The 27,195-nt window shown below is 37.6% G+C and overlaps 12 protein-coding genes across 12 annotated transcripts; 5 read left to right on the top strand and 7 right to left on the bottom strand.

Moving 5' to 3' along the window:
- Positions 1–87: 87 nt before the first annotated feature.
- On the top strand, positions 88–615 carry BDF20DRAFT_825718 (ubiquitin-related domain-containing protein; the record flags this gene model as incomplete). The annotated part of the gene is made up of 1 exon (XM_053077997.1): positions 88–615. One exon carries the CDS (start codon positions 88–90, stop codon positions 613–615), a length of 528 nt encoding a protein of 175 aa, XP_052933022.1.
- A 4,257-nt stretch (positions 616–4,872) lies between these two features.
- Positions 4,873–7,620, top strand: BDF20DRAFT_907691 (glycosyltransferase family 20-domain-containing protein; the record flags this gene model as incomplete). The annotated part of the gene is made up of 5 exons (XM_053083407.1): positions 4,873–5,269; positions 5,405–5,671; positions 5,749–6,527; positions 6,592–6,775; positions 6,869–7,620. 5 exons carry the CDS (start codon positions 4,873–4,875, stop codon positions 7,618–7,620), a joined length of 2,379 nt encoding a protein of 792 aa, XP_052933021.1.
- On the bottom strand, positions 7,396–9,037 carry BDF20DRAFT_119230 (stretch-activated Ca2+-permeable channel component-domain-containing protein). The gene is made up of 2 exons (XM_053074728.1): positions 8,814–9,037; positions 7,396–8,710 (listed from the first exon to the last, which is right to left on the bottom strand). The coding sequence occupies exon 2, from the start codon at positions 8,603–8,605 to the stop codon at positions 7,676–7,678; it is 930 nt and encodes a 309-aa protein (XP_052933020.1). The 5' UTR covers positions 8,606–8,710; positions 8,814–9,037; the 3' UTR covers positions 7,396–7,675.
- A 330-nt stretch (positions 9,038–9,367) lies between these two features.
- BDF20DRAFT_825837 (N-acetylglucosaminyldiphosphodolichol N-acetylglucosaminyltransferase Alg13) lies at positions 9,368–9,996 on the bottom strand (the record flags this gene model as incomplete). The annotated part of the gene is made up of 3 exons (XM_053078006.1): positions 9,368–9,479; positions 9,536–9,677; positions 9,744–9,996. The coding sequence occupies 3 exons, from the start codon at positions 9,994–9,996 to the stop codon at positions 9,368–9,370; spliced, it is 507 nt and encodes a 168-aa protein (XP_052933019.1).
- Positions 9,997–10,305: 309 nt separating this feature from the next.
- On the top strand, positions 10,306–11,287 carry BDF20DRAFT_119046 (emp24/gp25L/p24 family/GOLD-domain-containing protein). The gene is made up of 3 exons (XM_053074726.1): positions 10,306–10,630; positions 10,707–10,836; positions 10,907–11,287. Exons 1-3 carry the CDS (start codon positions 10,421–10,423, stop codon positions 11,134–11,136), a joined length of 570 nt encoding a protein of 189 aa, XP_052933018.1. The 5' UTR covers positions 10,306–10,420; the 3' UTR covers positions 11,137–11,287.
- An 85-nt stretch (positions 11,288–11,372) lies between these two features.
- Positions 11,373–12,867, bottom strand: BDF20DRAFT_890658 (pyridoxal phosphate-dependent transferase). Its single transcript, XM_053082206.1, has 2 exons — positions 12,424–12,867; positions 11,373–12,346 (listed from the first exon to the last, which is right to left on the bottom strand). The coding sequence occupies exons 1-2, from the start codon at positions 12,763–12,765 to the stop codon at positions 11,438–11,440; spliced, it is 1,251 nt and encodes a 416-aa protein (XP_052933017.1). The 5' UTR covers positions 12,766–12,867; the 3' UTR covers positions 11,373–11,437.
- Positions 12,868–14,592: 1,725 nt separating this feature from the next.
- BDF20DRAFT_119191 (kinase-like domain-containing protein) lies at positions 14,593–17,770 on the top strand. The gene is made up of 2 exons (XM_053074727.1): positions 14,593–14,953; positions 15,031–17,770. Exons 1-2 carry the CDS (start codon positions 14,741–14,743, stop codon positions 17,485–17,487), a joined length of 2,670 nt encoding a protein of 889 aa, XP_052933016.1. The 5' UTR covers positions 14,593–14,740; the 3' UTR covers positions 17,488–17,770.
- Positions 17,771–18,412: 642 nt separating this feature from the next.
- On the bottom strand, positions 18,413–21,687 carry BDF20DRAFT_838704 (exocyst complex component Sec5-domain-containing protein; the record flags this gene model as incomplete). Its single annotated transcript, XM_053079197.1, has 8 exons — positions 18,413–18,988; positions 19,052–19,168; positions 19,227–20,343; positions 20,399–20,658; positions 20,729–20,874; positions 20,948–21,226; positions 21,306–21,346; positions 21,419–21,687. 8 exons carry the CDS (start codon positions 21,685–21,687, stop codon positions 18,413–18,415), a joined length of 2,805 nt encoding a protein of 934 aa, XP_052933015.1.
- Positions 21,688–22,070: 383 nt separating this feature from the next.
- BDF20DRAFT_916153 (uncharacterized protein) lies at positions 22,071–22,595 on the bottom strand (the record flags this gene model as incomplete). The annotated part of the gene is made up of 1 exon (XM_053084417.1): positions 22,071–22,595. The coding sequence occupies one exon, from the start codon at positions 22,593–22,595 to the stop codon at positions 22,071–22,073; it is 525 nt and encodes a 174-aa protein (XP_052933014.1).
- Positions 22,596–23,216: 621 nt separating this feature from the next.
- BDF20DRAFT_826402 (uncharacterized protein) lies at positions 23,217–23,492 on the bottom strand (the record flags this gene model as incomplete). The annotated part of the gene is made up of 1 exon (XM_053078070.1): positions 23,217–23,492. One exon carries the CDS (start codon positions 23,490–23,492, stop codon positions 23,217–23,219), a length of 276 nt encoding a protein of 91 aa, XP_052933013.1.
- Positions 23,493–24,472: 980 nt separating this feature from the next.
- BDF20DRAFT_825862 (F/Y rich C-terminus-domain-containing protein) lies at positions 24,473–25,081 on the top strand (the record flags this gene model as incomplete). Its single annotated transcript, XM_053078008.1, has 3 exons — positions 24,473–24,627; positions 24,705–24,786; positions 24,854–25,081. 3 exons carry the CDS (start codon positions 24,473–24,475, stop codon positions 25,079–25,081), a joined length of 465 nt encoding a protein of 154 aa, XP_052933012.1.
- Positions 25,082–25,521: 440 nt separating this feature from the next.
- On the bottom strand, positions 25,522–26,999 carry BDF20DRAFT_916150 (uncharacterized protein; the record flags this gene model as incomplete). The annotated part of the gene is made up of 7 exons (XM_053084416.1): positions 25,522–25,773; positions 25,850–26,077; positions 26,158–26,169; positions 26,239–26,319; positions 26,402–26,516; positions 26,590–26,668; positions 26,753–26,999. 7 exons carry the CDS (start codon positions 26,997–26,999, stop codon positions 25,522–25,524), a joined length of 1,014 nt encoding a protein of 337 aa, XP_052933011.1.
- Between the last annotated feature and the right edge of the window lie 196 nt (positions 27,000–27,195).

The following is a 27,195-nucleotide window of genomic DNA, read 5'->3' as shown; positions in this document are numbered from 1 at the left end:
AAACAATTGGAAGATGGTCGGTCTTTGTCCGATTACAACATTCAGAAGGAATCGACCCTCCATCTCGTGCTTCGTTTGCGTGGTGGTATGCAAATCTTTGTGAAGACCTTGACTGGAAAGACCATCACACTTGAAGTTGAATCATCCGACTCTATAGACAATGTCAAGCAAAAAATTCAAGATAAGGAAGGCATCCCGCCAGATCAACAGCGTTTAATTTTTGCAGGCAAACAATTAGAGGATGGCCGCTCTTTATCAGATTACAATATTCAAAAAGAATCCACTTTGCATTTGGTTTTACGTCTTCGAGGAGGTGCTGCTGCATCATCTACATCATCTACGTCATCAGCTGAGTCGATAACAACAACATCAACTTCAACAACAAGTTCACTAGTGCCACCAAAGAAGAAATTATCACGCTGTGCACTTGATGGTTGTAATGATAAAGTGGTAAAGATTATTGGCGATTGCCGTTATTGTCAACACAAGTACTGTGCACGTCATCGTTTACCAGAAGCTCATGCTTGTGAAAATTTGACAAGCTGTCGACAAGCTGCTCATGAAAGGAATTCACTCAAATTGATGAGTGAACGTTGTGTCGCAAGCAAGGTCTAGATTATTATTCTCCTACTACATTCTTATCTATTTTCTTGACTTGATGATTCCATCATTTTATATATTCATATATGTATATATATATATATACACGCACAACACTTTTACTTTATATAGATATATACTGGAGAATATTTATATAACTTTCTTGTACACATAATCATCCCCCCTCTCCTTTTTGGCTATTTATTCTTTACTCTTTAATAAACATTTTTTTTTTTTTTGCTATACACCCTTAAAAAAACCACTATAATCCATAATCATAGTGAACATCAGGATTGGCTGCGTAAATCGCAAAATGTTGCGTGTGTTACAAGCTTTCTTATTCAAAAGGCGACTTGGTTCTAAAGATAGCCGAATTTGATCCGGGCGATATGCGGAGAAGGGAGTAGGGCGGCTTCCCTTAAGCAAATGCTATGTGGCTGGTAGAATGGGGGATACTTACTCGCTTTTTTAACCAAGCATAGCACATCCTTGTTATTCATGTTATTGTGGATAGGGCCTCCTCTCCCTTGAACATTGAATGAGACAAAAGCTGCTATGTTCAGTGGGGTTGTCCATGATCAACAACACACACCACTTGATGAATTGTAATGAACAGGTCATCTTTTTTTGCTCTTATTTGTTTTTGCAACGTCAAATTCAGTTTTAACAATTTCATTCTACCGAAAGAAAAAAAAAAAAGAAACCAATTGCGAAGGTTACTACTGCGTTTCACATTGTCAAATGTGTGGAGGCTGTCATGCTTATTCATAATATGCATGACAGGAAAGGGGTTAGTTTTTTTTTTGGTTTTTTTTTTTTTTTTCCTTTTTTCGTTACTCCATGGACAAATAACGGAATCAAAATTTTTGCGTAAATTTATTGTTGAAAATGCTATCGACAAAGGGCGGTTTGTCCATACCGCCATATTCAGCGGAAATGTTGGGTACAAATGAAAAGCCCTTATTGGGCGCAATTCCATTCGGAAGGGAGAACGAGTCATCAGCTCGCATCAAATAAGCCTTCCCAACTGTAAACCTTAATGACTGCTTAGGATGGGCTAAACATGCGGAGAAGGCTCATTAGAGCAGATGCTTAGACGTTAGACGCAAAAGAAGTTGGTTTAAAATGACTAATTGGTATAAATTGCATACGATAGAGGCTGAGATAGCAAACCTTTCTCTTTTTGAAGTAAAATACGGAGGCGCGGGGGGTAAGTAGCACTTGATTAATATAGCCTTATTACCCCCACTCCCCTGTTTTGTTTTTGAAACAGTTAATATGTAGTATCCCCTCACAATATGAAAAGTAATCAGCGCGGTAACAGTTCACTTGAAATAGATCAATAAAAAGCTTGCTACTGAAGATTCCCTTTCAATAAAAGGTACAGTGTTTTTTATTGTATTATGTATGCATAATACCACACGTCGGGTAGAACCTGGAAAATTAGTAAGGACGGTAATTAGTCAACCATCTTTAAATTAATAAGGGATTTGTGTTTTCATGGATAGATTCAGTATTGTCGCTAACGCAAGATGTCAGTGAAGATAATAAAGACAAGTCTCTTTAGATTTTCCATTCTTTAAACAAAAGATCGAAAAAGACAAATTGTTTGAACGCTTCTGTTTCACTTGTGCCTTGAATACTGATCGAGTAAGAATGCATTGCCAATATGAGGTTGTGTAAACAGTAAAGAATGACATGCACAACTTTATACCAATGCTATTATGAATCTGATCATATTAGTCTACTTTTTTGTTGAAGATTTGGTCCACTTCATATTCATACTATTGAGTTTTATGGAAATAATACAGCAAGTATTCCTGTCTCATCATGCCAACCAAAAAGGATGCTGGTTTATAAACTTTTTGCGAAAGTATTACTTTTAACTCTAATGAATTCTGCAAATCGCTGAAAATTTTGTCTTGGTAGCATAAAAGCCTTCAAGACAGTTTCCATAATTAGAGCCTTGAGATACTTTTGGAAGGTGCAGCTTTTCAGATTCTTCACGTGAAAAGAGTTACCCATGTTGTGCTTTGATTATTTTTCTCCTTTTGCAATGTTTGAAACAACTTGTCTCTAATTTCAGGATATTCTTCCTAAAAAGAGAATAGTAAGTGCTTGGAACAGTTCAAAGTGAAGGAGAGAGAAGCAAAAAATGAGTCAGAAGAAAAGGTAAAAATGAATGATAGGAAGAGAGAAAAGGTAACAAGACACACGAGGCATCTTCAGAAAAGAATTGAAGCCAGGATAGGTTTGAGGAGGATGCGTAGGATGAGTCGAGAAGGGAGTGATATAGACAAGCCATATGCTCTAGGAGGTCGTAGTGGACGCCGATACATGAAGGAACAGTGGGGTTTGCATGATTAGAAAATGGTAAAGAGGGAAAGAACTCGCCAAAATGTGTTGGAACTTATAGTTTTTCGTCGCCCACTTTCTTTTATCTTTCATCGCTCTCTAGTATAAGACTTCATATAAGTCACATTCAGTCATCAACATGAAGATGTGAGTATGTTTATATGCGTCCTCTTTTTGTTGTGAAATGAAATCTGTCCGTTTTGCAAGCCAGTAGATGTGATGAACTTCAATGATACACATAAGCCAAAAACCATTTGATCTGATTAATAGAGCTGTGGGCAACTTATAAGCAAGCACATACATCTTTTTCTTGGTAAACATTTATATGCTTTATATAAAATTTACGTATTAAAACGAAATGAGAGAGAAATAGCATGACAAACTAAAGCGTCTCTGACCCTCATGAGCTCATAACTTCAATATCTATGGTCAAATCAAAAATTTATTTTTGTATTATAGGATAAGGAACATGCATAGTGTTGGTAAAATTTGCCTCCATATAAATCACTGATATATGCGCACATGGTAAGAGTTAGAAAGTGTGAAGCAAGCTATATCGCCAGTGCTGTAATACTTCCAACAGATATCACAATTGGAATGAAACACGGACGACTAAACGATAAAACTACTCATACCTTTGTTCACTAGATGAATATATATTTTTGTCTGTTCGATGATAATAGTCAGCTGTCGTTCGCTTGAATGTCCGTATTATATGATATGGAGGTCTTTAACCTTAGCAGTATCTAAGCAGTCGATGGTCAATCTGGGTTCGCGTCTCTCAGATGTAAGCTGGAGCTGAAGGTGACGTTGCCTGCTTTTAGAACCTTTTTAAAAGACAGTTGGTGGCTCATGAAGTTGTTTTTTTTTTTTTGTTTTCTTTTCTTCATTGGATTTTCTTTGTCAGTGAACAATTTACCCCTTGTGTACTGCCAAACCTCACGTACATTTTCAAAGTAAATGGTTGATTTCATCTCTTTAGCAAGCAGGTGTTTGAAATTTAGTGTGTAAAAACATGTAAAAGCTTGAAAGAAGTTGATTGCCAAAAGAGTCACTGTTCATTGTTTTTGATTCAATCAAACACATTAACGAACGGTTAGCTGCTGGTCTCTTATCAAAGTCAGTAGTATTACAAAACTATTTGACTATTTGCTCACTCTTTTTGAAATAGTTCATATAGCCCGCGGTTTCGATCATCTTTTTTATTCATTGAGAGTGAAAGTGCGAAAATAAGTGTAAAAGGATCGTAATTACGATCCGATTAAGAATAGAACGAGGCAATCTCAGCATTACTTGAAAACTGATCTATTCCCGCTGCAATATTTACCCACTTAATAACTCGTTTTATTTTAAAAGAAAAAAGAAATCACGGTATCCCGGCCAAGGATGATTATTCACAGTTATAATTGTCTTGCCTGCCGAGAGGGAAAACATTGTGTTTGGAACCAATAGAAAACAAAAATGATCACTTATAGACCGGGTAATCTGAAGCCATTGGACACCTGGACAGATACGTGATCAACATACATATAACTTACATGTAGATAGTTTCATTACGCTTTTCACCTGAATAAAGATAAACTTGATTGAAATTCAAAAAATCACACTGTAGTATTCTTCTGCTGGAAAGCTAGTAGAACTTTGTAGCATCAAGTTACACATGTCGTGATATGAACTTATCAGGGACAGGACAAGAACAGAAACTAATCGGAGTCTTGCGGAAACTTGCCAATTTCATCCAGTTAAGAAGAGCTTTGCAAGAAAAAGCATGATTCTTTATTGGAAAGTAAGATTGGGGATTCCTTTCATTTCTCTTTGTTTTTTGTGCCTGATTTTACTACCCTAGAAACTAAAAAGCAAAGACTCGCTTCGTTGTCCCATTTGCCATAACTTTCTACCTTTCTCTTTATTAAAAGGATGGCTGATAATATTAAATACCTTCCGCTCTTACCCCACGTTAGCAAAGGGCGTATCATTCACGTCACCCATCAAATACCGTTTGAAATACATCAAAATTCGAATAGTGGAAAAGAATCGAACGACGAAGCAAACTCATGGATAATTGAAGCTCGACTCAATCATCATAATGCAATGTATTCTGGTATACAATCACTCGGTGTCGACTATGAAAACCTATATATTGGCTGGACAGGTCACATCAAAACGAAGAATAATGAAAATGTAAATGCCAGCTCATTGGCAAATGATCAAAAAGAGGTCCTCTCAAGTCATTTATTTCGGGAACACCAGTGTATACCATTATTTTTGGATAACGAGCTTATTACTGGGCATTACTATGGATATTGCAAATCAAGTAAATATATAAACGGGAATATATACATGAGAGATCATTCTTTTCTAGGGCTGTAACTATGTTACATTTCTACCGTCCCACAGATTTATTCATACTAACTTTTTTATTCTCATTCTTTTCCTGTACATGTCAAAGTCTTGTGGCCGCTGTTCAACTACATCATTTGGAATGATGCTACAGACGGTAGAAAAGAAAAAGCTCAGTGGAATTACTACGAAGCAGTAAATAAAAAATACGCAGAACTCATTGTAAAGCACTATAAACCAGAAGATACGATTTGGATACATGATTATCATTTACTTTTAGTTCCAAGCATGGTTCGTTCAAGACTACCAAAAGCTAAGATTGGACTCTTTGTTCATTCTCCGTTCCCCAGCTCCGAAATATTTCGTTGTTTACCAAGTAATTACCCTCTATTTTGTAACCAGTTGGGGTAACTGTCCGCTGTTAATCACCTGCTTCTACTACTTCATTTATAGAGAGGCAAGAGGTTTTAAAAGGAATGCTAGGCGCTAATCTCGTTGGCTTTCAGACATATGCAAATGCAAGACATTTTATATCTACTTCAACGAGAGTGTTAGGCTACGAAAGCTCACCAGATGGCATTGAATATGATGGGCATTTTTGCCATGTGGGTACTTTTCCTATCGGAGTCGATGTGAATACAATTGATACAGTAAGAAAAACACCTGAAGTTGTCAACACAGTCAAAGCACTGAAGGAGATCTATGGTGATAAGAAGATTTTGGTGGGAAGGGATAAAATCGAGCTTGTGCAGAGTGTCCTACAAAAATTGGCTGCTTTTAAAAAGTTCCTGTTGACATACCCAGAATGGCAAAACAAAGTTGTCTATATTCAAGTAACCGATGCCACATCTATATCCACAGCAGATAGTATAGAGAACGAGCATAAAATTTCGGATATGGTAGCCCATATTAATGGTACCTATGGCAATTTGGAATACACTCCAGTGTATCACTACCATCATCAAATACAAACCTATGAATATTACGCGCTGTTATCAGCAGCAGATGCCGCTTTGATTACAGCTGTTCGAGATGGGATGAATACTGCTAGCCTTGAATATGTGATGTGTCAACAAGAAAATCATGGATCATTAATTGTCTCTGAATTGAGTGGAACAGCGGGGTCAATGGGTTCAGCATTATTAATTAATCCATGGGATTATAAAGGCGTTGCCAGGGTCATTCAAGATGCTTTTCTTATGTGCGAAGAGGAAAAATTAAGCAGGCATATGGTAGAGTCTTGACACAACTTAGCTTTTTTCCCACTACATTTACTAACAGTTTTCACCCCTTCAGCAACTGTTAGCCCATGTAAAGTCAAATACTTCTTCTTTTTGGGCACAGTCCTTTACTAAAATGCTCTTACATGCTTGTGCATTGTCAGAGCAAAGTAGACACACCCCGCGGCTCAATGTCGACTACTTATTAGATAGGTACCGTTATTCGACGAAGCGACTATTATGCTTCAATTTGGATGTAAGTTGTGGATAAGTTTTCGTATATCACTAAGGGAGCTCTATGTGAGACTAAGGCAGTTGTATTTGTTGTTGTGTATTCGGATGACGGTAGAAAGCCTTCACAACAGTTAGAAAAGCGGCTTCAAAGACTGCTTCATCATGGTCTAGTGAGATCATCGAGTATTTGATAAAACTGTGCTGTGATCCGAAAAATGAAGTATGGGTTTTATCAGGCAGAGATGAAAATGCATTGGACAGCTTATTTGGTCGTGTTATTGGACTAGGACTAAGTGCAGAGCATGGGTCATTCATTCGATACCCAAACAGTAAAAGGTGGCTAAATCTTACAGAGCACTTTGACATGAGTTGGAAAAATGATATTCTAGAAATTTTCACCTATTATACCGAGCGAACCACGGGTAGTTTTATTGAGCATAAACGCAATGCATTAACATGGCACTATCGCTTAGCAGATGCCGAATATGGTGCGTTTCAAGCAAAAGAATGTCAAAATCATCTAGAGCAAGCCATATTAAGTAAATTACCCGTTGAAGTATTTGTGGGTGAGAAATATCTTCAAGTGCGGCCAACATTGGTAAACAAAGGAGAAGTCTTGAAACGACTGGTGGTAAATCAGTCATACGATTTCTTGATGTGCTGTGGTGACGATCGTACAGACGAAGAAATGTTCAAGGTGCTTCAAAAATCGGAATTATTGGGATACCAGAAGTTTGCCATCATCATAGGTGGGTCAGAAGGACGGAAAACCCAAGCCAGTTGGCATTTGCCATCTACTGAAAGCTTGGTTGGATGTATGTCGAGGTTGGTCAAATGTTCATCGCTATCAGCTGCTTCAACTTTGAAATAGTTAAAAAGAAATTGTATAGTTAAAGAAGATGATTATCGTTTATTTAATAATGAGACTAAATAAAAAGAAACATTAATGCCAAACAGCACGGGACAAACGTAGCAAACAGGTTTAACGTATTCATATGCGAAGCAACGCTAAGCTTTAGTAAGCTTGTATTCACACCCATTCTATTGCATGTAGGATTATTGATATCAAAATAGTAACTTGTACCATTTACAGACACATTTCCATTTTGCCAGTATCCGTATTGAAGAGCAGCCAAATCGCCTGTAGGACAGTAAAATTGTAAGAAAGGAGGACAGCTTTGGACTACATGATAACAGAGATCAATGCAAGGCAGAAGCTCCGTCCATTCACCAGGTTTTAGAGTTTCGTCAATCCATGGATTTCGAGAGGCGTTGGGTAGGACATATCTCAGCGCAGGAGCAACTGGCACATCCTGTGTTCCTTGACTAATATCTTCACTCGTTGAGGAGTCGGTGCATCGAGGAATAGTGACAGCGCAAAGCCAGGTTTTATAATCGCGGTAGCAATCGGTACAGTTGCGTACTAATGAATATTGTGTTGTCTCACAATTGTATTGGGATAAGGCTATGTCAAAGGGCTTGAATTTTGCTTTGGCCTGGTTATCATACTGCTCTGCAATTGACCAAATGTTGTCGATGGTGAGAGTTTCTGGAGGTATAGGTACACTGTAAGCTACTTGGTCACAGAACGGCAAATTGTAAATGATACGGCAATTAGCGTCTAGTTTGGTTGATAAATGAATGGGGGTAGTCATGCTTATCGACGAATCTGATGTTGGCATCAACATATAAGCAACATAAGATGTGGCTAGTGTCAAATTTGTGACCATAAATTGATGTCTCAACTTATGATCCAACCCACGATAGGTGATTGTTCTGTTGACTTCGTAATGTGGCATCTCGTTTAGTTTGGCCGCACAATAAGAATGTGTCAATCCCTGCGGAGGCTGTGACATTAAAATGGTTGTATTTGTCTCTGATGCATGGAAGGGGGATGATAAAAACAGAGCACTACTTCTATCTGTGTCATCTAAAGTTACATAGGGTATATTATTGTCTGACTGCTCATTGTTCACGAACAAAGGATGCAATATACCTATAATAGTTTTGCTGTTAGTGCTTAAATCTGCCTTTTGTGCATTTAATAGCTTCTTTCCACATTACGTTTGGTTGACAAGCCTAGCTCATATGTCCAGTTTCCTGTCCAAGGTCCATCTAAAGAAGGAGCAGACACTGCAAACCATAACTCATGCGAACTGTTGTCATTTGCGTAATCAACACGTCCATCAGTAGACTCGAGCGAAACTTTGGCATTGTCTTGGTCAGGCAAAGAATCAGCATCAGAAATGTGTAATTGTAACTTTAGGGAAGTATCCATATCACGACGCTGAGAGATTTTTATCGGTTGCTGACAGACCGTTAAAGATAAGTAAACGGTTGACAAGTCGTTGGTGAAAAGTTGATCTGAATTGCTTGTTGAAAAGTAATAATAGTTCCTGCCGCCACTAGCAATAGTGGATTTTACAATTACATTGTCTTTCAATGGGTATGTTGTTTGACCAAGAACAATTTCAAAGTTAGTCAAGTAGATACAGATCAAGACTAAGCTCACATAGTAATTTTGAAACATAGTGGGTAAAAACACACAGTTTCCTGAAGTGGCAAGCAATCTTTTATTTTTGGTGACTTTTTGCATTTCAAAAAACGAAGTAAAATGATCAATCAAATCCCATTTGCTGGTCCACAATAGACGCGAAAATATCAGGCTCTGCATCATTGAAAGGGGTGAAATTCATACTGTTTACGTGCTTTAACGTTTTTAACAGATCTCTAAATATGAAGCAATTAACAAAATGACACAGCCCTAAAAAAAATTCAATTCATACCTCGGCTCGCTTAAAACAGCGTACCGTTGAGATTCTATCGCTTCAGCAAGTTCAAGTTGATGATTGTTCATTAACGATGCATTCACAACCATTATGAGCTTTGTATGTTTCAGTCGTAGTGCCTGCAGTATTGTTCCAGCGCCTACAAAATAAATGAAACGATAAAAGTAGATAGTCAACGTCAAAAGACAGCTATAGTTCACTTTACCTGCATGACTTATAACTATATCCGACTTTTCCATATCTTCAGTGATCGAAGGTTTATAGTCATAACCAACAATGTCTATTAATTTTCCTTCGTAACATGCTATATTGTCATTAAATGCTTCTCTAGATGAGCCATATTGATAAACAATTGCTTTTAATCCGATCTCATATGCGAGGTCAAGGAATGCTGGAGATGTCGTTTCGCGAATCAGTTCATCAAAACCTGTTGAGCCGACGGTAACAAACAAAGCCATTGCTATTACAATTTCTGATACGAAAAATATTCAATTTAAAGAAAAATAAAAATAAAGAGAAGTGCTGCTGCTGCATCCTCAGCTTATTCGTAAGTACGCACTTTACAACAGCAATAATTCAGTAACATTTGCTCTGTTATGCATTTAATATATTCAGTCCTCCAAAATTTACTGTCCAATAAAGAAAGCAACTTTACCTTTTACCTACATATTCTATCCTTATCAATGACAATCCCACTTGATATGGGTAGCCATTTGTCAACGTTATTATAGATTTTTATACAGAACAGGTTCGGACACCCAAAAATTGCTCTATTCACTCAAATGAAAAATCAGCACGCGAAACGAACAATTTAATCTCATAATTGACTTGATTCTTTTCTACTCTCTTTAGTAGTTTTCTGTTTCCAAAAAGAGAGATAGAATGTATCATATGCGTTCTTCGTTCATCGTTCTACTCATTGCCTCGAGTATCTTGAGTCTTGTCAGTGCAGTGAAGTTCGAATTACCAGCTGTTACGAAAGAACATGCAAGTCAAGGTGTGAAGTGTTTATCACAATACGTAGCGAAAGATACTCTGGTGCTCGCCACAGTGAATGTCGGTCAGGGCTATAACCAACGCGTGGAACTTGAGGTATACTTGTCTCTTTTTTGTTGGATTACTGATTATGGTTTGCCCAATTATAACTTGAATTGAATATCATCTATAGATTTTTGATGGTACTGAAGCCCGTAATGTGTATACCAAAAAGAGCAACATCAATGGTGAGATTCGTAATGCTTTCAATACAATCGACGAAGGCGAAGTGATGGTTTGTTTCACCAACATTCTTGATGAAGGTATGTTCGTTGATGAAAGCCATCAGTTTGTGAAAATTATGGTGTTGAATGCTCTCAATACAACAATTAGGTTTTCAGGAAGGAGATAGTTACAAGCGCACCGTTGAATTAGAGTTTAGCGTTGGTGCTGAGGCTACTGACTTCAAAAAGATAGCAAGTGCTGAGAAGCTTGACCCTCTCGAACTCGAGCTTCGTAAATTAGAAACAGTTGTGAAAGAAATTGTCGATGAGATGAATTACTTAAAGCGTCGTGAAGCTAGAATGAGAGATACCAACGGTAAGAGAAAAAGTATTTGTTAGGGGACCAATCGTCAACAGATAATCTTTAATGCTTAAACTTTCCCTGTCATTTATCGATAGAATCCACCAACGAACGTGTTAAATGGTTCAGTATTCTTTCATTATTCACACTCTTCTCCCTCGGCACATGGCAAATTTTGTATTTGCGCCGTTTCTTCAAGAGAAAGAGATTGATCGATTAAGTTGTTTGTACCATAATAAAATTGAAACACTCAGATAACATTTAGGAAAATAACAGTTTTCAGCATGTACATCTTTTATCATTTTATTCGACATATTAGGTTCATCATTGCATTTTCATTTATTTATTAAGCTCTTGAATAATTGATAACAAAGCTTCACCAACTGCTTTGAAATCATTTAAATCAACGTAGATTTGTCCACTTAAGCGTATCCAATATTTACCATTGTTTTCATAGATCAGAGCCGTCATATTATGCTCATAAACCAATTTTTTGATGATGTAAGGAGCTACTTGGCCATTTTGTATTTTGCTCGTCTCAAAGTGTGGCAGTTCAACATTTACCATACTTGCTGTCAATGTCTTTGTTGAGTTCTCCATAACCCGAGTGCCCAGCATTTCTGCGACAAGCTGCCCACCCTTCACAGCTATGTCATGAGTGTATTGACGAATTTTCTCTTCTCCGCCAATGGATTCTCTATACTTTAGGGCAGTTTCAACACATAAGTAATTCGAGCAGTCGATGGTAGGAGGTGATAGTTCCAAATTAAATGTAGATGTTATAGCACCGTCTTTGTGATGCTCGTAAGCGAAATTTATTGTCGTTGGATGAATATAGCCCTGGTTACGTTTTGCTACGTAGAGAATAGTGCAGCCTCGAGGTGTATAAAGCCATTTATGACAATTGGTGAAGAAGAAATCAGGATCGAGGGCCTCAATATCGATTTCAATCTGCCCAAGTACATGAGCACCATCTATTAGAGACAAAATATTGTGTTGTTTCAACAAACTTGCAATGGACTCAAATGGTAAGCGAACACCAGGAGCAGAGCAGATAGCATCTATAACTCCCATAATGATCTTGGGTTCGCCAATTTTGGCATGTTCAGCTTCAATAACCTCTCTAATTTTCTGCACGACTTCCTCATCTTCTAACGGATAGTTTAGCTCAATTGGCAGAAGTTGTACACCATATTTGTCCCTTATGTATAATAATGTTTTTTCCACATTAACATATGCAGTTTGGAGCTATATATTATTTTAATTCACAGTTAAATTTGCTCTTCATGAGAAAGTATTGAGTTGGTAGCGTGCTCAATCCTTACACAAATAATCTTGTCTCCCTTCTTGAAAGGATAGCTTCTAAGCACTGTATTGGCAGCTTGAGACGAGTTTTGCACAAACGCAAGGTCCTTAGCATCGCAATGAATAAGCCGGCTAATACAATCTAAATTACGCTTCAAATGTAATTCCTTTTCATATCTATACCAGCGATCAGGTTGCAGCTCACATTCGTCCTGGTATTTTCGTAACTGTTCCTTCACAACGTGTGGAAAGGTGCCAAAGGAACCATGGTTGACTGGTATATAGCTTGACTCCAAGGAAAAGTCCTTTCGGTAAGCTCTACCAAATTTGGGGATAGGCTCATCACCTTTTGATAGTGTCATGTAACGGTTTATCAAGGTGGTCCGTAATACCAAGAAAAAAGAGAAATATGTCCCTTGTTTTAATTGTAAGGACAGAAAGAAAATGCAAAATCATATTTCACCTCCGCCCCAGTTTTTTTTTTATTTTATAGTGTAATCTACCCTTTGACGCACTGGTTGCTTCATAAACAAAGACGCATTTCACGAAACGATGTGTAGCCAAACAGTGACACAGGTTTGCATATATAAGCTGTTATATAATCCATTACTAATGGTACTAGAAGTGGAAGTATAGCAAACCGCTTAATCCAAATAGAACACGGGTAAGCCACAAGATAAATATTCTTACTTCCTGCTACTTGCAAGCAAATCGTGAAAAGTTGCCAATCAATAAGTATTCAGTTGCTAATAGTAGCTTGATTATTGCAGCTATATTACTTATTGTAATGAAAATGAGTCATCTTGCTGTTATGAGCGTGGCATGTGACAGCTGTGTTAGTCAACAAGAGTCATTCCTTGTAAAGATTTGACACTGCTTCATTACTAGCCATTCAGTTCAAGTTCTCCTTTTTGGTCTTTCAAAATTCAATAGTATTATTGGCATAAGTCTTTAAGCACATGATTCCTTTCTCAAACAGCTAACTTCATCATAAACGCGCTCTTCATAGATGGCACAAAGAATGGTATGGCAATAAATTGCAATTTGCAGGTGCTTCTCATTTACTTAAACACTAGGTGCATACTACGTTTTATTGCTCTTTGGAAGAATGTTTTGCCGTAAAGGTCGGCAATCAGTATGTAGTTGCTGTAGAAGAAACGCAGCTACGCACGTAAACCGAACTGGATGACAAGGCAATGTTTGTCATTTCTTGCATAATTTACTCGGATTGCCATAACAGTAACGCAATCAGTTTCAAATGATAAACTGCATTGATAAGCCTTGCAAATTTCTATAGGCTTTCATCACATCGACTATTGTCAGCGCAATAAGACAACGGGATACATCATATAAGGTTTCAATGTTTTCATTCCCTTTCAAGAATAAAAGAACTATTTTGAGTTTATTTTGCTTGCTAATATTTACATACGTTTTCTTGATCTGGAAAAACAGCGCGCTTTGAAGCGGGAATTTATCAAATTGACAACGAGTTGTTTATACGCAATCCGTTTTTAGAGCAGTCATTCATCGAGTTGCTTTTCTTATTCCATTTTGCCTCTTGACAGTTTCATGCCGCGCACTTGCGAACGATATGCCCAATACATAATCTACGTTGCACTGTTTCAATAAGAGGCCTTAGTCCGCAAAATGGTTGCTCCGTTTACTATGCATATATTAGTACAACGATAAACAGGAATCTAGAATCTTACGAGAAAAGTGCACTCTGCGCTCCTTTATCTCTTCACTTGCTGCCTGTATCTATTTTTAAAGGTCGGAGATTGGCGTGTAACGAATCTTTAATTATGAGGTAAATTAGACATGCTCTATCAATAACAATAGCTTTGTTGTATGATTGCCTTAAGAGAACATTAATAAAGTACACATTTTGTAATATCCTAATCGATCTTTAAAAACTACGCCACTCGGCAAATCCAAATCTCAAACATCATAATGCTTCTGAACGCCACCATAGTTAGCCATTGCTTAAAAACGGATACGACTTACACGAAGCCTACCAAGGTAAGCCTCATGAACAGAGTTACTAAAAAAAAGGAAGAGGTTACTAACATTTTTTCCCTGTTCGTTTCCTTTTTTTTCCTCTTTTCAATCGCAGCAGCTAACTAAAATGGAATTGAGTGAACCACACATAATTTGTCACGCGTTCATTTGCCTCAATTGAGCAAAAGAAAGATTCATTCAGAAAATCAATTATGAAAACTCCTGATTTATACTTCTGTACTATTGTTTCCTTTCTTTCCTTCTCTCTATACTGTTTCATAGCTCACCATACTTGAATTGACTTCAAATATTTGACATTCAACTCAATTGATTGAGAATATGACAGATTATTTGCCACAGCCACAGCCGCAGCCGCATGAAATGCATGCCAATCCCAGCACAACGATAAGTCGAGCTAGCTCAGCACGTTCTTACAGAGACGTGCCAAAGCCTATAGTGAAGACGATAGGAAATTACACTATGCAGCAAAGTATTGGCAAAGGAAGCATGGGAAAAGTCAAGTTAGCAGTGCATAACATCACAGGGGAAAAAGTGAGTTATATTTTTTGACAGGTCGAATTAGGACATCTTTAAATATTCATCCATGCGCTTTTTTCATACATTGTTAGATTGCCGTTAAAATTGTTCCTAGAGCCAATCTACAAATATTGAACCAGCCAGCTTATGCCAACGGCAAGTCTATCCAACAAATAGCAAAAGAGAAGGCTCGAGAAGAAAATCGCGAAATACGAACAATTCGAGAAGCACATATCATGATGTTATTGAAACACCCTAATATCGTAGGCATGAAGGATTTGATTGCCCAAGGACCTTATTTTTACATTCTGATGGACTTTGTAAACGGCACACAGCTACTTCACTATATTGTTAAGCGACAACGTTTGTCAGATAGAAGAACAAAGTCATTCACTCGTCAAATTGTCAGCGCTTTGGATTATTTACATAGAAATTCAATAGTACATAGAGACTTGAAGATAGAGAATATTATGATAGACAGAAGTGGAAGGCATATCAAAATCATTGATTTCGGCCTATCGAATTTGTTTTGTCCTGAGCGGCTATTAACCACTTATTGCGGTTCCTTATACTTTGCTGCTCCTGAACTTCTAAAAGCAACACCATACAGTGGTCCGGAAGTTGACATTTGGAGCTTGGGCGTGGTTATTTATGTTATGGCAACAGGTTCTGTTCCGTTTGACGATAAATCTATGCCAGGGTTACATGAAAAAATCAAACGAGGACATGTCGATTACCCAGCACATTTAACTGAAGAATGTAAAGACCTCTTATCTCGTATCTTTATTACTGATCCAGCAAAGCGTATCATAATGGCAGATATTATTCATCACCCTTGGCTGACTAAAGATGCAGCCCCTATCAACAACCATATGCCAATTAGAAAACCACTCAGTTTGCCACTCAACACAAAGGTCATTGAACGAATGTCACAGGGCTTTAATCTAGGAACGCCAGAAGAGATTGAACGAAGACTTACTCTTATCATTCAATCTCCCGTTTATCACGATGCAATGAAACACATAGCAGACTGCCATGCTAGGAAATCACTGACACCTCCGCTCTCCAATAACGAGGTTAATTTTGGCATTGTGTACGATGATCCTCAATCAGTTCCAGCAGCCTATCATCCCTTTTTGTCATTATACTATTTAGCTTCCGAAAAATTAATGGCGATAGAAATCGAAGCACACCAACACCGTTTGTCAATGAGATCATCGCTATCACGAAAAGCATCCATTGATTCTTTAGGCGCCGCATCTTCAGCACTTAGTAGCCAAACATCACTGGTCGATTTAGGTGCAGCTGGTGCACGTCTATTGACAGACATCCCCCTTAGTCAGACACCTGTCAAAACAACTAGACATGCTGATGAAGGTCTCAGTGGACTTCACTCAGCGTCTATCAGTTCAACTAGTTATTTAAATAGAATCCAGCGCTGGTTACGCTCTTCTTTATCGCAGCATCGTCTCAGTACTCATGAGCATACAAATAGTCATATGTCTGCTCCGCCTTCCCCTCCTCATTCAAATGAAGATCGCAAACATGCAGAGGTTGATCCTATTTATACAGCAAATACAACTCCTGCTACACGATTGCCTACTCCAACACATTCTACCGAAGACAAATACAATCGCCATAATTCTCAAAACCTGAACAACGAACAACAACAGTATCAACATTATGAAACTCAGCAATATCATCAACAGCAAAATCAAAAACGATTGTCAGGAACAACTGGTACAACACCAAGTGGAAGCAAATCTCTATTCCGTAAATTATCACAAGTATTTCTAAAAAAAAGCTCAACCAAATCTCTGCACAAAAAGGCGAGTAATTTAAGCACATCGAATACGATAAGTGACCAGAGCACGCATGAAAGTGAAGCAGAAGCTATCAATCAAGCAGCATCAAAACAAGCTGCTTTACAGAGTAATGAAAGAAAAGCTGCAGACAATGACACTTCACCGCCCCCAGTGCCACCAAAAGATTACAACTATGCAATGGTCCGTCATTCAAGGATTATCAATCAAAATAACGTAGGAAATATACACAGTACTATCAGTAGGAAATCACAACAACTACCTCCAGGAATGTCCATAGCTACTATTACATCTCGACAAACAGCCCATACAATCGACATTAGTACTCTTCATAAAGCCGGTTATTATAATGCTGCCAATAGTACTGTGAACAATAATACTTCTAACATGACTCGGACAAATGTTAGCAATAGCCATACGAACAGTACAGCATCAGCATTTGCAACACCTATTGCTAATCGAATGGCTAGATACGAAGAGCATCCGCGGCAAGCAAATCCTTCAGCGCTCTTGACAAAAGAGCTACCTAATTTACCAACTACCACAACAGTAACAAGGTCAGCTTCCTTAACCTCTTCTGTACCGCCTCGGCATCAATATGCTAGCGGAAGAAGAGGAAGCGTTTCCAAAATGATGACAGATAAGATGGGCTCATGGGTCAACCGATCTTCTTCTTTTAATAACCATCATCATAACCATGGCAGGCCAACCGATATAAATCCTTAGAACGTGCTTCATCATAAATAAGCACAAACATCATAATCAATATTGAAAATATACACTTACCTTATACTTATTTCATATTATAGCAAATATTCTAACCGTAATTCCATATAATCAATTCTCGTACCTTATAGAAGCAGCGCAATTTTGTTTTCTTTGGGGGTTTTTTTTTTTCTCCTTCTATTCCTAGACTTAGTAATCTCAAGAACTATGACTTCAGCCTCTGTTATTATTCAATCCATTAGACAATTTTTTCCAATTAAAATTTTATTGAACATGGGTCAGGTAGTACTTATAAACAACTAAGAGGCTTTATTGCATTTGTTTGGATGCGGTAGTCGACATAATAAACTTGGTATATCCGCGGAGTTCTAAATTGGACCGTTCTGGGCTGCTCCTAAGCGGTTTAGATGAAGAACAGTTGCTCCTAACATCGTTTCTCAAGGCGAGGGTGCTACTTGTTCAGTTGGTTCCTTTTTTGACAGCTTAACTTTCGGGATCGTCTATACACAACATATTGCGGTTAGCTCCCCCTACGCAGAAAAAGTCAACGAACAACAAGTCATACCATGTCAGGCTTCAAAAACTTTTGCACACATGGGAGAAGGGAGAATGAAGAAATGTTCATCTTAATTTCTGTTTTGCTCAATTACTTATTCGTATTCATGGGCTCACCCTGTTTACAGCTGTACTTCCAAGGGCCATGCCAGTACAGAGGAGGAAAAAGCTGTAATAATGGTTGATCTTTATCATCTTTATTTCCGTTTTTCTTATTCGTTATTTGGCAGGTTCAGTAAGAGAGACCCACGACAGCACGGGGGCTACTCCACAAAAAACTGGCTATTGATGAGATTCAAAAAGTTATATTTCCGATTAAGTTCATTGTGTTAAATTTAATACACAGTATGAATAACTGCAATCAAAGCATTTATTTGGCTGTAGCTGCCTTTTTTCGATCTTTAACATTTTTTTTAAAGCACAAGAATTGAACAACAGTGCTTCTCCGGCTCAGAACAAGAAGTTCTTTGACATGGCCTAATTCAGATCGAAGATTGCCCGATTGCTCAGCGGTAGGTATATAGGCTTGTTCGATGGTTTGATAAATAGATTGTAGGGTATCTGAAGCTGTGGGTGTTACATATTGTGAAAGTGTTTGATGCATAAATTCAATTTCTAAAGTTGCTTGCAGCATACCCCCCATGCCAAACCTTTCGACTTGTCTAAAGCTATGTAAGCAATCCTTGGCCAATGACTCTAGTAACCTTGATAGTGCTCTGGGCACTAACTGTGAGGCCACACTATTAATTTGTGAATGAACCATAACGAGCGTCATCAATGCCTCGTAAACAAAGGGATGGACTTCTTGCGGTTTTGGGATACTGGCCCAATCGATGCCACTGTGAAGGATCCCTTGCGTTATTATATCCCGAATTAGCTGTGATTTACGTTTGATAAAATCTCCAAACAGGATTTCATCCAATTGGTCAACAACATCGATTAACGTCTGTAAAGTATTAGAACCTTAGTGCATCAGATCTAGTATTCATGTCAACACATGTTCACTTACATGAAGGTCCTCGTCCATTTTAACGTGGTATGCCTCCTCAAATAATTCGCTCAGCTTTCTCATAACATATAGCCGCATATAATTCAAATTGCTCACAGTCAACAGAATACGTACATCCTAAATAGAAACAATGAATACACGCAGCGAGTACAGCTTACAGGTTGAAGGTAGTTACCATCGAATGAACGTTTATCTTTTCTCTTTTCTTCGCCAATGATAACTCCTCTTTCACGTTTAGGGGCTTGTAATCTGTGAAAGCCAACTGCACTAATCCATCCAAAAAGGTATAGGTTGATTCTAAAAACGAGCCTCTAACTGTTTCAATATGTGCTGGTAAAATTATTTGACCTTGTACATCGTTGTCCTCAGAGGACAAAGCTGTCAGTGTAGCAATTTTGTACGCTGATCTTGCGCAGAATTTATGAAAATCGTAATATCGCTTTAATAGTGTTGTTACTTGTTCGTTTTGCTGGTCTATCACCCATTCTTCCAATAAATAAAAAGTTTTTGCATCTCTTTCCCAGCATTTACAAACAACGTCAATGAATTTCGATTGAGCTTTCGTTAAAAGGGTAGTAAGGCCAGAAAAAGCGTCAACTGCTAGATTGATAGTATTGATGTCATTTACACAGCTCGCTAGTTCGTTCACAATGTTTGTCAAAAATTCAGCAGTGTGTATCGAATTTGCATTGACAGGCAAAAATGGCGGCATGATGTATTTATCTGACCCATCCATGTTTTTCTTCTTCTGTAACTGTTTCTCGTTCAATGAAAAATAATCTGATATTAGAGCAGCATATCTATTAACAATATCGCGCGTCATACGCTGACATTGTTCAACCTTTGCCATATCCATGCCTTGCCGTTTCCTTCGAGATGTAGGTGTACTTGCTGTAGAGTTATGTGTAGCATTTCGTGATCGGTTGTTCGTTCTATTTGTGAATTTCCCTTCGATAAATGCAGTTGACAATCTCCAAAAGTCAGGTAAACAGCGCAAAAGCAGCGAGGATTGAGATTTCAATAATTCAGATATCGCCTGCCATATTCGAAAATCGCTGGTCAATTCTACATTTATCTGTGTGGGCCACAATTTCATTTGCTCAATTGCTTCCTTAAGTGATATACTTCTTTTGATATCGGACTCGTCCGTCTCACCGATTTCAACTTTCAGCTTATTGATTTTTTTGACACTAGCATCAAATGTCTCTTTCATGAGGTTCATAATCCATTGATATTGACTAACTAAATAGAACCAGGCAGGATCTTCCGCTGTATCCAGATCAAATAGAAAACTGTGATTGAAGTGATTAATAGATTGTTGTTTGAAATAGAATATACAGTACATACTTTATAGTTTTTTCCTGATCGTCCATACTTCTCCATGGATCAGCCAGCCTTCTCATCAGAATATTCTGAAGCTCAGTAACAATTTTGGTTACCTCTGCCCAAACCTTGTCAAAAACCTTTCGATGCAGGTCTGTAATGTCAGTTGCTTTTTCAAGCTCGACTGCTCCTGCAGGTCTATCGGATACATCTGATTCGCCTTTCAATACTTGATAAAGATATTTGCCTTTCTTGTAATCCCGAATAGCTGCCTCATATTTATTCTACAATTGAAAGCAAAGGGAAATTAGCTTATTAATGACAATACTATTTTCCAGTATTAACTAACAGTACCTGTTTGATTGATTCAAGCAGACTGCTTGGTAAATTGAACAAAAAACGGTATCTTTGGAGAATGTATAAGGTACTTCTGACTTTCTCGACTCGTTGTCGTCTTTCAACGACAGGACCATATATTTGCTCAGCTCGGCCATTAGCAGCTGTAGTAACGTTTCAAAAGTTGTAAAAATGAACATTAAGGCTGTTTTACTACGATAGGAACACTTAACCTACCATCTAAAGCTTTTTTGATGCCAATTGTCCCGTAATCTTGAGTTTGATTTAATTGTTTTGACTTCATCTCTTCATACACATGATCAATAGTGTTCTTAGCACTAACAAAACGATCAAAATTTTGATGGACAAGATCTTTTAAAGCTTCCGCCCTTTGATCGACACCTTTTCTCAATTTGTCTTCACCAGTAACTAAATCGTTGTAGGATGTATTCTTATGCACCTGTAAGAGGAATTGCCGAGGCTGGAATTGCTTATTCGTTATCATGAATATAGTCTCTAATAGAAGGATAATACGAAATGTTCAGTTTTTCTAATATAGACGGTTACATCCCATTACTTTCTTCGTGGGTCTTACTTTCTTTCAATTTTGAGATATTAGTATTTCGTGACATATCCCTTAAGTTGATAGTAGAAAGATTCAGTACAGTTTTCAATAACAAAGGTACAGGACTCTTTTTTGATCAGTACTCAGGAAATATAGAAGGATAGATACCGAGCGGATCACTATCATCAATGGCTTGAAAGTCTAGGTCGTTTTCGAAGGAATGAATTTGTTTACTGGCGGATTCATCCTGCTCGGGATGTTGAAATTGTCTCGTTGCTTCACTTTCTCGTTCTAACGAGTTATCGGGAGTTTCCTCGTCATCAACCCAAACATCCGGTTCAAGAGAGTCGAGGTGATAGAATCTCAATACAGCTGCATCTTCTGCATACTCGGGTAGATCTAGTCTGTTCATTGAAGAGCAGAATTTCAACAACTCCTTTAGTTTCGCTACTGACGAGGTTGGATAAATTGAGCAAAGTCGGTTATTGAAATATACAGATTCAACAACTGAATATCAATGCAATTTATTCTGATATGTAATTTTTCCCCAGAGAAAGTGTAATATTGCAAAATGTTAACAGATTTATTGTTTTGCCTTGGATTTGGAACCATTTAAAACTTTCAGCTATTGAATTGAGTCTACTTGGGCGTATTGTCAACAATATTTTTTGTTATTCAAAAGTTTTTAGAGCAAAAAAAGTAAAACTGTAATATTTATTATTGTAAAAAATATTAGATTAAGAGTAATAAAAAAGTAGAAGTAGATGTTATTTGTCAAATGCAAGGTTGGAGTTCTTATTCGAGCTTGATGTCTTTCTTTCCGCCAATCCTGAGTAATTTCTCAACCGAACTTCTTCTGCGCTCTCCTTCACTGCTTTTCATTTCGGCAGCTAAATGCTTAGCTCTTTCAGCAGGTGTCATATTGAATTGCCAGTGATCCTTCGTATGATCGGGTGTTATGAATGCGTCACGATCAGCCACAGGGCGCTGGCTCTGAGATACACTAGAACGATCATCGGAAGAAGAGCCATAATCTGAGCGAGTAGAAGACTCTGGTGATCTAATATTTCCCGGGTCCAAGAAGCCAGTGCCTTGTCCATTATGGTTATGAGTAACATTGTTTTGGTGATCGATATCATCTACAGTTGTAGGGTGGCTTCCAGTAACAGCTTCTTGTTGTCCATAACTTGATTGTTTTGCTGAATCATTATATGCATTCCTTCCAATACCAGTATTCGATGTTTGTATATTACCAACATTACTGCTGATTTCATGAACAGTTGTAGGATGTTGACCTGTAGTAGCACGTTCTTGATTCATGATGGTTGGAGAATTGAAAAATTGGTGATCTAAACCGACCGCATAATTGATGGTTTTATATGTGGATTGTTAAACAAAAAAAAAAAAAAAAACCATCGTCATTCTGACATGGTGCATTAAATTTTTTACCAATGATAAGAATTTCCATTGAAACTTTTTCATGCTTGCTTTTCAGGCGTACTCGTAGCCTGTTAAATTGTGCTCTATTCCCATTCATCCAAATAAGGGACATTGCTTCTAAACACAAGGAAGGTATACAATGTACCCGCAGCATGCCAGTGTTTCATTATTTGCTAACCATTGAAAGTAAGCAGACGCTTGCTTACCAAAACACCTTCTTCATCGCTTTGAGAAGGAAAGATATGGAAGAGCGGAGCAATAATACATATAGTTCTATTTGAATTGTATAAAATCACATTTAAGAAGGTACCATTGCCGTACATACGACGCTTTGATACTCGATTTATTTGATCAGATAAGATGATGTAAGGTTCTTCGTAAACGATGATTTCATGTAAGTTGACAGTGGGAATATTCGAAAGAAGAGTTTGTTTGGCTTGCGTTAGCGTCTCAATGACATTCTTCAGAAAACCAACGGAAAATCTGCCTGATAATACAGATCTATTGCTTCATATTTGGGGGTATTTCGACACAAACACTCTCATTTCCGAGAGAGTCGTACTGAGTAGATATGCTGATTCCTTTCAGCAAAACTTGGGCTTTCTTATTGAACATAAGCGATTTCAGCGTTGTATTTTCAATTTTTGCTAACCCTAGAGGAACAGGGCTCATGTTGAAGTGCTTTAAAACATCTGCAGTGAAGTGTCGATGACTAATAGTAGACAGTATCCCCACTACCTTGTTCTTTCTTGGCGAAGCTGATGCTACGGTGCCCATTAATTCTCTTAGATGATCTGGTGTGCACCCTTGCTTAGTATTTTTACATTGGATGATTATATTCAAGTTATTGAACCATCGACCTCGAAGATCTATCCCTCCATCACCTTTACCGCCGACATGTTCAAGTTGCATTCCAGTTGACAATTTAAGTGATTCTAAGGTTTGCAGTTCAAATAAGGTACCGCGATACGTAGTTGAAGTTACATCCTTATCAACCTGACTTAGGAAAGTAGCCAAATCATTTCTGCTGCCAGAAATATGTCTTTTGCAGATTCGGCCTAGAATCATTCCATCAATTTTTAGAAACTGTTGAGGGAATGGATGGCAAGTAAAGGGACCGAGTTCCCGTTATTTTGCTAAAAATGACCGATATTTATTTTGTAAGAACGAATTATCATTATTTTATTATTTCTCTTTCTTCATCATTCTGTATTTAATCAAAATTCCGATCCATGACAGATCACTTGACAGATCGTGACAAAGCAAAGACGTATACTGACGATTCCTTTGAGACGCCTGCAGAAAATTGGGAATCTGCTCTCGGAAACGTACTAGAGGTATACAGATCTTTATGAAAAGAGTAATTCAGTACGCTCAACTGTTAACGATCGCTCTATGTAGAAAAACACAGAGCTCACAGACCAACTGAGAAAAGCCTTGCTTACTGTAGCTAAACTAAAAAAACAACGAAGGTACAATTCAATTCAATGGTATTTGCAGGAGTGAAAAGCCATTAATATCCGCTATTTTTCTATTCCAAAAGCAAGCTGTTGGATGAGATTGTGAAGGTGAGCTCGGAGAATGAGGCAGATTTTGACGACAACGACAGTCAGTGGTCAGAAGGGGATATAGACACAGACATGGAATCTGACGACGACTTTGAAGTGACGAAGAAAGAGGAACTGGTTGAGGCAGAAACGCATATTGAACCGCCTGCGAAGCGTCGACGATTACCTCAATCAAGACGACAACGGCCAATGAAACCAGTTGATGTTCCGAAAGACGAAAGTGGTAATTACATACTGCCAATTGAGCTTGGCAGATTGAAGTTGCTATCTCTAGGAGAGATTATACCCGAAGAAGGCTTTTTTAACCAAAACTATATATTCCCTGTGGGGTACGCCATACAAAGGTAATAAGGGAGGCATATACTACCATAGTTTATTTTCAGAACTTGGCTGTAGTAACTAATTGTTTGCTCATATTTAGAACTTATAAAAGCATGGTTCACGAAGATGAATATACAGTGTATACCTGTTCGATTGACAAGGACGAGAACAACAAACCACTTGTAAGCCAAAAAGTTAACAGTCATTAATATGTATGTGCTAGTATTTTAACAAGTTCAATGTAAATAGTTCTGTTTAGAGGCAGAAGATGCTCCTGAAATAGTGATACGGAAACCTACTCCTACTGCTGCTTGGTCTGAAGTATTGAGAAGATCAAACATTTTGCGTAAGAAAGAGTTCAAGAATACAGTGTCTGGGCCAGAATACTATGGTTTTTCGTTACCGACTGTGAAAAAACTGATACAGGATCTTCCCCGCGCAAATGAATGTGTAGGCTATCAGATGGTTGACTTTTGAAATAATTAACTGTATATATTAAGCATATAGAATAAGGAACACCTATGTTATTGAGGATAAAACTTGTACAATAAAACGAAAGGAAAATAGGGAAGATTGACTTAATGAAGTAAAGTTACCATAATCTAGCATAGCCTAAGCATACATGCAATTTAATAAAAGTACTATTCAATAAAAAAAATCCGCAAAATACTTTTAATTTACTGAATATCGATGATAATGGATTTTACTTATTGACTACTTAGACAAATATACTATGATATTTTGTTACGGATTAGAATTGAAAAATAATAAATTAAATGTTGAAAGAATATCTGCTACTTAGTGATCATGTCAAATGTTACTAAAGAAAAACGAAGCCAATATACATTGACGTGGCTATTATGAATATGTAATCTGATAAAGGGAATGATAATTCGTCAAATACTTAAAAAATTTGTTCAATTGTAATAATTATTGATTGGTTTTTTGCTAGTATGGGAAACTTCTGCTGATACAGTGCTTGAAGAGTCATCATCCATCATATATGGCTCCACCATAGGTGCATCGAATTTAACAGGTTTACTCTGTTTGTTATCAATATCAAAAGTCATATCAGCCGTCAGATGCTCATCGACATTTGTCTTGGTTCGGTTGTTTCCTGACCCAGACGACTTGTTAGCAGTGACCCAATGAACAGTAATAACATTGACCTAAGTATTGTACACAAAGTTTGATGTTAAAAACACACTTAAAAGTTTCTTGTCCTGTAGTATCAAATGTACATACTGTGACATCTACTGTGCACATAGTTAAACAGATCAGACCACGTTGATGCCCATGACTCAAGTATACAGATAATACGTTGACAAAGGATACAGACAAACAGACAATGGAAGCAACCAACGTTCTACGAGCCAACTTGTATACTCTTGACACTTTCCAGTCACTTCGTGCATTTCTACCAACAGTCGTTAAAGGCCTAACAAAGAGCCAAGTAAGGTACAAATTGAAGATCTATAGTTATGTAATTTCAAGATCAGTAAATTTTCGTTCAGATAAAAGTAAACGTTAAGATCTAAATCTGCGATAGTTACAAAGTCGTAAATCTATAATCAAAAAAAGTGTGTTTTAATATGCTTTCCAATTGATTAAACGATGTAATTTTGACAACCTACCAGTAGGGGCATACTTGCAATGTCTTGTAAACCAATGGTACATTGGCCATCTGGTTCAAGGTAAATATTTCTGAAGCACAACTATGTCAATTTGAAGGTGCAAGTACCAGTTAACGATTTTGTTTTTGTTGAGACTTATATCTTTGATCATTTTTAAGTATACCATGAGAACGAAAATCACAACATATGGACACAGTAGCAATAGGTGAAATTTGTATAATGGGGTTTTTAGCCGAGTAGTTTTAACAGCAGTGACCAGATAGCAACGCTCAATAAGCCTGCAAAAAAGAAATTAATTTCAGTATAGCCACAGACAGCTTACATACGTTTTCTGTGTATCTTTAATCTTACCAAGCGTAAATTGCAATTTTACTACCGGCATAAAAGAAATCGCAGGCAAGCATGCCAAGTGTACAAGAGACAATATTATCTGAGCAAAACAGAATAGACGAGGCCGCAGTCAGTTAGTGATGCTTGCTAAAGTAAGCAAAAGCATGAAATGCGTATATCTTACTATTATTTGTAGAAACGATGATGACTGATGTTGTAGCAAACGCCCAGGATAATGTATATAGAGCAATGACCAACATACGACCATAATTGAGAGATTTGATTTTCTCGCCATAGGTTTTGGCTCCAAGAGCGACGGCTAAACATGTAATACATGTCAAGGAAATTAACTCGGACGTAGCTTCCAAAAGATCTGGATTTGTTATATCCAAATCTATCACCAAGTCTGCATTTGTGCTGTTGCTATTCATGTTACTGAAAGTTTTAGTCCTCAATAATAAAAAATTCAGCAATAAAGAAAAACAGATAAGCTTATTGGAAAAAGTTTAATAAGAAAGTAATAGAAGAAAGAAAATGAAGCTCTGGAGCAATTGTATGCGCTTATTATATTGCAAATCGATGGAGCAAGATAGTAATACAGACCTTCAAACTTGTGGTTTAAAAAGG

This window comes from Mycotypha africana (genome assembly GCF_025528875.1).
Source record: "Mycotypha africana strain NRRL 2978 chromosome Unknown BDF20scaffold_10, whole genome shotgun sequence".
NCBI lineage: Eukaryota > Fungi > Mucoromycota > Mucoromycetes > Mucorales > Mycotyphaceae > Mycotypha > Mycotypha africana.
This window is presented reverse-complemented; position numbering and strand designations above follow the sequence as displayed.